The sequence below is a fragment of the Cyprinodon tularosa genome, unplaced genomic scaffold (assembly GCF_016077235.1).
Source record: "Cyprinodon tularosa strain WSP-4 unplaced genomic scaffold, ASM1607723v1 ctg107, whole genome shotgun sequence".
Taxonomy (NCBI): Eukaryota; Metazoa; Chordata; class Actinopteri; order Cyprinodontiformes; family Cyprinodontidae; genus Cyprinodon; species Cyprinodon tularosa.
This window is the reverse complement of record NW_024037860.1, coordinates 1,522,926-1,532,927: the sequence shown is the minus strand read 5'-3', so window position 1 is coordinate 1,532,927 and position 10,002 is coordinate 1,522,926. Positions and strand designations below refer to the sequence as shown.

Genomic DNA, 10,002 nt, shown 5'->3' with positions numbered 1-10,002 from the left:
AATTTCTGTGATTTTTTCGGTAAATCAAGCTTTGATAAAGTAAAAGATCTTCTGATTTTGTAAATATTTAACTTAATTTTAAAAAGAGCCGGTTATCCTGAGACCTAAGACCTGATAGGTTTATCCCTAAAAGATCAGACACACCATCATGAGATCTGACAATGTTTCTGCCTGAGACCCGAGGGTGTGCTAAAATGTACACTGTCCATTTGCATTAAATAGAAAATTAGCTCTTTAACAGCTTTCAACCCTAATGAATATTACATGCCAAAGTGCTAGGTACTCTTTAGATAACACTTTTAAAAAGAACATATAGTAAACTACATAAACAGTTATCCTATGTATTATTTAAAAGATGTATGCATACTTGTTTGATCCACTGTACGTTATTTTAAACAGGGCAGTAATGAAAAAGTTGTATTTCCAAATGTGCTGCTTTTGCAAAAGTGAAATTATGCTGCTGAACTCTTCATGCTTGCAATGCTTTAGAAATATCTTACTTCTGCTCTGTCAATCACAGAGTGGAAATACCTCATTACAACACCAACCTAAGTAGGTATAAATAGCAGCCCCTTTCTCACATTCAGACATCAAAATCTAAGCAACTTCACTTGATTTTGAAGCTCCAGCTGGACCAACACTCCCAAAATGAAGGCTTTCACTCTTGCGGTTGCTGTGGCCATCATGGTGACTGTCATCGGGATCCATGAGGGATCCGCTGACCTGATCATTGAAGTAAGAGCATTGAAACTTTAATTTTTATGTTTATATTAGTCACAATATTTTCATGCTTGCTCTAAAATACAAAACATCTTTTACAGGGTGCTGAACTGATGGATGGACTGGCCAATGGCAGCCCAATCGCTGAAGGTGAAGACATGCCAGCGGACTCCTGGAAGGTCAGTCAAGTGAATAAATAAACAACTATCTATATATAAATGTATAATTCATATATTTCTGGATATTTTTCTGTTATATAGCAGGTGGGGTATATTTTGTCAAACAGAATGTGGAATGAAAAGTTTCTTAAATTCTAGCTGTGAAATATTCTGTATCTGAAATTGACACAAAATATTTTTATTTCTTCAGATGCCATATGAGAGAGCTCAGGCACAACGCCGTCGCTGCCGTTTGTGCTGTCGTTGCTGCCCTGGAATGAGAGGCTGTGGCATCTGCTGCAGATTCTAAAAAAAAAAATCTGAAAACAGCAAGAAGATACATCAACTACAGGAACATTAAATGTAGTTGAATATATCATTGCTTTTTAAGAATCGAAGTTGTTTTGACGCTTTCAGTGTGATGCTTGTGTATTTTGTTTTACTTTGGCATTCAAATTATTTGCAAATATCCAAAAAGTACACACCAAAAGGTGTTACAAGAGTAAACTGTATTGTTAATGCTTTAAAAGTATAACAATGATGTTTGGACTCAGTGTTTGGATAATAAATGTGTTAACTTGATCCGAGGAATAAGTTTTGTTGTCTTAATAAATCATACCCACCAATAAATATTCATGTGAACTTTGAGTTTTGCTTTGATTATAGTTTGCTTTGATGCATAAAACAACAACAACAGTTTGTAAATATAATATTGAGGCTTGCCATTCACAATAATTAAAATATACTGCAATGAGGCATAAGTAAGGAAAAAGTTGAATTCTGTTAAATGAATGGGAGAAGAAGGGAAAGTAATGGAGGAGGATAAATGCCTTGGTGTTTACCTGGACAACAAACTTCAGTGGAGACGAAACTGTTAAACTGTTCACAAAAAAGGACAAAGCAGACAGGAAGCTTAGTTCCTTTAGCCTTTGCAACAAGGTGCTGCATATCCTGTCTGTTGCAGAGTGTAATCTCCTCTACCATCATCTACTAGAGTAACAGCATCAGCGCAAAGGACAGAGAAATTCAACAAGCTAATAAAGAAAGCTCTTTTCTAAGAAATCCTCTGGGACCTCATAAGATGATTTTACAAAGAGGAATTCCTCATGAAATGAAGAGCAATTATAGACAACAGCAATCAACATCTTCAGAAGATTGTTTAACACATTGTTTTCAATATTAGGCTTCTCTAGATCTAGTGCAAGACAGACTGCTACCAGAGATACTTCCTATTCACATCTACTTCCTATTCACCCTGAATCACAACTCATGAAAAGAAAGTCAGATGAGATTCTTCAACATTAATATTTGATTCATACATACATTATTTTTTGATTTAATTGAATTTAGAGTGGCAAAAACCATGCCAGCCTTGTTCATTACTGAATTTCCTCTAAATTTTAGTTGTAATATTGAAGTTCGAGTTTCACAACTTTGCACCCAAGGAGATGTGAAGCCGTACATTTAGGTTCATAGACCGTTCACACTGGGGTGTGATAATGGACATTAAAACCAAGGAAGAAAAAACTTTTTAAAATAATCTAATCATGCATTAAGACCCACATTGACAGCTGCATGCCGAATGGTGAGGTCAGAGATAACTGTGAACTGTTTCAACATTTATGAGAACATTTCTCTTTCCACAGCTAAAATCCCACATTATTGATTGAAAATTAAGGTTTTTGCTTTAGAAAATTGGCATGCATGGTGGAGCAATTTGTGACACTTGCAGCAGTCTTGCCAAAAAAGATCCTGCAATGCAGAAAACTGAAATCTAAATACGATAATTTTTCTTACAGTGCATTTTTTTTATATTGTGGTCAGTGAGAAATTCTGCCAATAAAACAAAACATTTATATTTAAAATAAGAAAAAGCAATTGTATTGTCTTATTTCAATTGCTTCTTATCTAATTATTTAAAAAATAAAAATACTGATTCCTTTGGCAAATCATATTATATTTCTACTCGAATTAAGGGTAAATACACTTAATTTAAGACAGCCTTAGACCTGAGTCCCCCTCACTGGAAAAACGATCTAGAAATAAGTTAAAATTTTCTAAATTAAAGGAAAATTCCGGTTTTTAACACTTTTAGCCCATTTTCTGTAGTGTCCAGGATGAAATCGAATGATCGACACCAAAATTTTGACGATTGGTCCTGTCTCTGCTATTTGGCTCATGCAGAATCCCCCCCTGGCTGCTTCAGAATGGCTTCCATAGTGCATGTCCGATAATGTCCTTAAAACAACCTTAAACGTTCCAACCTTAAATATGCTACTCACCGGGTCGTCAGCGCTGTTCAATGACGTTCCAAAAAAAGTTTCGTGAAGAAAAACCGTTCCTGTCTTGTTTTATTTAGCATTTTGTAAATCCCAGAACTATTTTTTCCGATACATCACAACCGCTTATAAACTTCCGCTTCCCGTTCGAATCTGAAGCGTTGCACACTCCAGACCACTAGTTGGCGACGGTATCCTCTACCGTCAAACTCAAAGTCCAATATGTCCTCCTCAAGAATCCACCTTTCGTATTCCATTTTCAGAGTTTTTTAAAGTGTTTAACAGAGACGTTAGCACCTCGACGTCGGAGTACACAGAGTGAAGCGAAAAGACTACAACTAAGCGTAAACAGGCCCCATTTCCGTTTCCGGTGGCGGAGGGATATTGACTATTCCAACAGAACTCAATGGGATTTACAAAATGCTAAATAAAACACTACAGGAACGTTTTTTCTTTACGAAACTTTTTTTGGAACGTCATTGAACAGCGCTGACGACCCGGTGAGTAGCATATTTTAAAAACAGAACGTTTAAGGTTGTTTTAAGGACATTATCGGACATGCACTATGGAAGCCATTCTGAAGCAGCCAGGGGGGGATTCTGCATGAGCCACATAGCCGAGACAGGACCAATCGTCAAAATTTTGGTGTCGATCATTCGATTTCATCCTGGACACTACAGAAAATGGGCTAAAAGTGTTAAAAACCGGAATTTTCCTTTAAGTGTATTTACCCTTAATTTGAGTAGGTAAATTAGATAGTTTGCCAATGGAATGAGTATAAAATAAACTTGAAATAAGGCAATGCAGCTGTGTTTTCTTATTTTAAATGTAAATTGTCGTGTTCCACTGGCAAAATGTCTCTTTTTCCTCCTCAATCCAAGAACAAATGAACTTTTTTTAAAGAAAAAAATTACTTATATAGATTTCGATTTTTTCCAGTGCAAGAAGTAATCAAGTTTTTTATAGCTTTTGTGTTGATGTATATGTTGACATAAAAAGGCTAAAGGTAAAGAAAGCTGAAATTATTCGCATATTGAGGTTATTTTTTGACTTTGATCGGTATTATAAATTTTTTGTGTCTGTATTTTATTTGCACATTGAGTTGGTGTCTAATAACGAGTTTATAAGTGTTTGACAGTAAAGTCCACACATTTCTGTTAAAGTCATGTCTATTTAATGCAAAAAAGAATTTGACTGCCATAGGTGACAAGTTCAAAGCTTTGTCAACCATCCATCGAGGTGCAATTTACATACATTTAAAGGAAATTTATGTTTTGTGAAAAAATATGAAGATTATAAAATTCATAAATGCAAACAGCTTTAGCTAATGCAAATTTATTTTATTTTTTTACGTTAAGTTTTGCTAAATATAAGCTTCATGACTTCAAATTTAGGGGAACGTTGACTACATTGCATCTAGCTGATTCAACTGTCCTAGTACTGGTTCTCATTTCCATCCTTGAGCAAAATCAATAGCAGGCACGGCTTAAACAAAACTCTGGAATGGATTTCATTACAAAAATATAAAATGTGTAAAAAAAGGAAGAAAACCCCCAAACCATGATGTATATATTAAAAGTATAGGTAGAACTAGAGCATGTTTCAAATACTGGTTGTTTACATATCACAATCCCATGTAAACTTAAAGTTAAGGTTACAATATAAATGCCCCTTATCTTATCTGCACATACAAAACCTCGCTCACATTTTACAAAGCCTTGCAAGGACAATGTTTTATAATATGAGGAACCCAGATCCAGAAGTTATATTAGGTTCAAAAGAATGCTGGCAATTATCATAAGTGTAGAAAAACCCTTATTTTTAGCAAGCATTTAATTCATAATAGAAGACAGATTAACTAAACATAACAGTTGTAATAACCAGGCCAGTGTCTCAATCTAAACGTAAATAAAACTCTGTGGTTTCACCTTAAGAGGCAATAGGGCAAGAGATGTCCCCACAGTCTAACAGCTTTAGAAAGGTTTTGCAAAGTAGAGTTGGCTAATAAGCCTGCTGAATTCCTTCAAAGGAGACTGAATGTTGTAACTCTATATAAAAGTGCTGGAGTGAGGTTTTCGTTGTTTCATGTTTTCATGGTTGTGCTTATGAAACCAACTGATTGACCTGAATGGCACAATGGCACCTGACATTTTAGCATATGCAATGTTGTTGTCTTCCAAATTTCTAATCTAAATAATAATCAATTTCCTTTAAATTGTGACTCTTTTTGCAAATTCTGAAAAAAACCTGATCCTTCTGATGAACTGATTTGTCATAACCTAAGACTTTTCTTCCTAGGGTGGATTAAAAACAACTTTCATTCACTTAAGCACTAAACATACAACAGCATAAACTTAAACTTAAACTCAATAAAACAAACTGGGTTGTATAAGTCCAGAACATTTGTTTTTCATTGTATGCTGCCAAACACGGCTCGGCATACTTTTAAACAGTTGAATGATCTAAAGCCTTATTTTTTAGGCCTACATTAGAAAACCTGAGCTCACAACTGTAAATCTCCCATAATGGTTAAATTAATACTTCATAAAATATCTATAAAGGGATAAAATATGTTTGCAAGAGTTTTTATTGCTTTAAGAATGTGGGACTTCTATTACCATGTTAATATCAGACACGGCAAAAGTATTCACTTTCCGTACTTGAGTAAAAGTACTGATACTTGTGTTAAAAAATACTCTGGTAAAAGTGGAAGTACTGATTAAACTTCTTTACTCAAGTAAAAGTAACAAAGTACAGGCTTGTAAATTAACTTAAAGTATAAAAGTAAAAGTAGAAACCACTTTTTTCATGCCGTTGCCTACATTTTAAATGGATGTCTATATATATATATATATGTATATATATATATATATATATATATATATATATATATATATATATATATGTATATATCTGACAGAGACTGGGACTCCAGGTTAATAAGACTCTGACTCATTAGCGAAATATAAATTCAATTGTTACTTTGTGAGAATTCACAGACCCAGTTTCGCTTTTTTAATCTTGCCATTAACATTTGGAATCTGCATGTATGTGTGTGTGCTAAAACATGGCAACAAGAACAAGAAAAAACAAGGATAATATCTGACTTACTTAACAGATATTAATGAAGTTCCCCATGCTTTTAGAGTTGCAACTAACAGATGGCAGCAGCATATTCGAAATGAACTGACAGCTAGTAAAGCTTTGAACATAGAGTGCTAATAAAGGATAATGTCCATTTTTACAATTTAAGTGCTATAAAAGTTGGAGAAATTACAAATTCAATGTGCATTGTATAACTTTTTTTATTAATATGAAAAATAGACAATAGACATCTAGCCAAAGAAAAATGACAAGTGATGGATGCCTACAAATACGTTTCTGTACATAGATTTGTCCTGAATCCCTTCAAGAACTTGGGAGCAACAAGGGTATTCAGACCTTCTGTAATGCTTAACGTGTCATAACTTAATTGTGTGTAGGACAGTGGGTTTTAAAAAGTAGTTTTTAGATCCTGTATATTTGCACACAAATAACACAATTTTCTTTCTAAAATAGCTGGCCAACCACCTTCATCAAACTAAACATAAAATCTATATTACATTGGTGAAAAGTCTGGAACAAAAGGCTTTTCATTGAGAGCAGCAGCTCAAAGTTAAAGAAAAATTTAAGGGACATGTGATCAAATGTACAGTAAGGTTGTAAAGAAGCAACTAGCTTAACTCGGACTTTTGTGAGGAGATATCGTTGAAGTTTTGTCAAAATCGGTATGGAGTTGCTTTTTAACGTATATTACGCCGTTGAAGCGTTACTACAGCACTATTATACTAAACAAAATTACTGAATTCATTTGTAATATAAAGATAAGTTATACATGCAGATATTGTATCAACCAGCTAGTATTAGAATTTCAAATAAAGTGAACGCTTGCTAACCTAACATCACTTGAGTTACTTGCTAGCAAAATGTTAGAGAAACAATTCATGGTAATTGTTAGCTAGCAGGAGGACAAATATAACTGACCATTAACGTACACTTAATAAACACAACAAACAACAAATAGCTTTTGATAACAACAAAAATATGCATTTACCTCTATATGCTTTTTCAAATTCGGTGGTGAATTCTTGAAAGCCAGCAGTTCATGGTGTTTTGGTTGGCACAATTTGCAGCACATTCGCCAGGAGTCATTCTTGATGCCTACCATGTCAAACATCTCTTTCAGATAAGGCCAAGGGTGATCGGGAATGTCTTGCTGCTTTTCTGCCGAATCTCTGGGATCTCCGTTGTGTTCATTTTCAATCATCTCGTCGTCCATACTATTATGCTAACGCCACCGCCACCAAGCTGCAATGATTTGTCGCGAATGAATACCGCCGAATCTGTCAATTCATCTTTTAGTAGTGCATCAAATGCAACGTAGATTCCCATCCAATTAGATTGAATTTGGTATTGATGACGTGAAAAATAATAACGGTAACTCCATTGAAATGATTCAAAACTAAAGTAACAAGCCAATTTTTTAAAATGTAAGAAGTAGAAAGTACAGATATTTGTGTAAAAATGTAAGGAGTAGAAGTAAAAAGTCGCCATAAAAATAAGTAGTAAAGTAAAGTAAAAGTACCGGTATCAGAAAAATCTACTTGAGTACAGTAGCAAAGTATTTGTACTTCGTTACTTCCCATCTCTTGTTAATACATAAACTACGTCTTTAAAATAAAAAAGCCGAAATTACATTATTGCTTTAACATTTCTATATATTTTAAATATAATCCCGGTACTTTCTTTTATTTTCATTTTTTTACATTTACAATATAATCCACTTGTGACCAATAAATAAAATCAGGTTTCAGGTCATAGGAATGCTCATAGAAAGAGCCTCTTAAAAGCGAAAATGCTAATATGAGTCCTTCTTTTCTGGATTTAAAGGATCGGTCCATATATCCTTCCTGGCCTATTATCTATGACTCATTGCAGAAAGCTTAGACAGCTTTAATGAATTCAGCTAATATGCTTTCTGTGACATACACTTTGTGTTTTAGCTGAAAATGTTGCTTAATTAAAATGAAAATTCAGTTAATTTTTTCAAAATTTAACTAAATTTGCTGACCAATAAAACTTGATAAGTTTAATTATAAAACCCTGAGAACTTATAGGTTTATTCCTGACACCATTTCACCTGAGAACTCACAACTTTCTACTTCAGACCAGAGTTCCAAAGCGTTATTTTTGTGATATTTTACAACTTTTTTGCCAGATACCTTGCAAAGTTTAAGACTGAATGTGTGTTAAAATGTACACCATACCTTTTAATAGAAAAAACTCTTAAACAGCTGTCCGCTGCAGTGACCATTATGGGCCAATGTGCAGGGTACTGTTTGAATTACATGTCTTATTATACTTCTTTAAAAACAAAAATAAAATAAGATCTTAAATTACATAAACTGTACTCAAGGCATTATTTTAACAGGTGTATGCATTTTTGTTTTAATCCATTGCATGCTACTGTAAAGAGGGTATTAAGAAAAAAGTTGGATTGCCAAATGTGCTACTTTTGCAAAAGTGAGATTATGCAGCTGAACTCTTCATGCTTGCAATGCTTTTGAAATATCTTACTTCTGCTCTGTCAATCACAGAGTGGAAATACCTCATTGCAACACCAACCAAAGTAGGTATAAATACCAGCCCTTTTCTTACATTCAGACATCAAAATCTTAGCAACTTCACTTGATTTTAAAGCTCCAGCTGGACCAACACTCCCAAAATGAAGGCTTTCACTCTTGCGGTTGCCGCGGCCATCATGGTGACAGTCATCGGGATCCATGAGGGATCCGCTGACATGATCATTGAAGTAAGAGCATTGAAACTTTAATTTTTACGTTCATATTAGTCACAACATTAGCATACTTGGTCTAAATTAACAACATCTTTTACAGGGTGCTGAACTGATGGATGGATTGGCCAATGGCAGCCCCATCGCTGAAGGTGAAGACATGCCAGCGGACTCCTGGAAGGTCAGTCAAGTGAATAAATAAAATACTACGCATATATAGAAATATTTCTGAATATTTCGTAGTTAGATAGTAGGTGGGGTTTACTTTTTTCAATTAATACATGGAGTTAAAGGTTACTGAACATATTTCAGTCTTACAGCATTTCATATTTGAAATGATACTATTTTTTTATTTACAGATGCCATATGAGAGAGCTATGCTGCGCCGCCGTCGCTGCCGCTTCTGCTGCGGTTGCTGCCCTGGAATGAGAGGCTGTGGCATCTGCTGCAGATTCTAGAAAAGGCCTAAAAACATCATGAAGATAAATGAACTACAGGGAAAAAAATGCAGTTCAATAAATCATTGCTTTTTATGGATCTAAACAGTTTTTATGCTTTCATTGTAACAATGTGGATGGTGCTTTAATACGGCATCCAAATTATTTAACAAATAATCAAAAATACAAACCAAAAGGTGTTACCATACTAAACATTGTTGTTAATGCTTTATGAGTATAACTATTATGTTTAGACTCAGTGTTTGGATAACTTGATCAGAGGTGTAATTTTTGGTGTCATGATAAATGTTACCCCTCAATAAATATTCTTGAAAACTTCATGACTTATGTGTTTGCTTGTAGTTTGCTTTCAATTTACAAAAAACACAGTTTGTAAAGAGTTAAAAGATTATGCTACATGGAGATGTAAGCAAGGGGGGAAAAAAGTAATAAGGACAACCACAAAGGGTGGGAAATTATGTCTTGGTAACTAAATTCTATAATCTCAATTCATCCATCCATTTTTCGTCACAAGCGGTGTCGCAAGGGGTGCTGGTGCCTATCTCCAGCTGTCT

General features: G+C 34.4%; 1 protein-coding gene across 3 annotated transcripts; it reads left to right on the top strand.

The window, feature by feature from the left end:
• The first annotated feature begins 573 nt into the window (after window positions 1-573).
• Window positions 574-9,768, top strand: LOC119785919 (hepcidin-like). Of its 3 annotated transcripts, none has more exons than XM_038288891.1 (3): window positions 574-735; window positions 822-899; window positions 9,350-9,763. In XM_038288891.1, exons 1-3 carry the CDS (start codon window positions 649-651, stop codon window positions 9,446-9,448), a joined length of 264 nt encoding a protein of 87 aa, XP_038144819.1. In that variant the 5' UTR covers window positions 574-648; the 3' UTR covers window positions 9,449-9,763. The 3 variants fall into 3 exon arrangements, with proteins under 3 accessions (XP_038144819.1, XP_038144811.1, XP_038144828.1); XM_038288883.1 differs by lacking the exon at window positions 9,350-9,763 and adding an exon at window positions 1,090-1,526; XM_038288900.1 differs by lacking the exons at window positions 574-735; window positions 822-899 and adding exons at window positions 8,849-9,008; window positions 9,094-9,171 and having other exon boundaries at window positions 9,350-9,768.
• The last annotated feature ends 234 nt before the right edge of the window (window positions 9,769-10,002 follow it).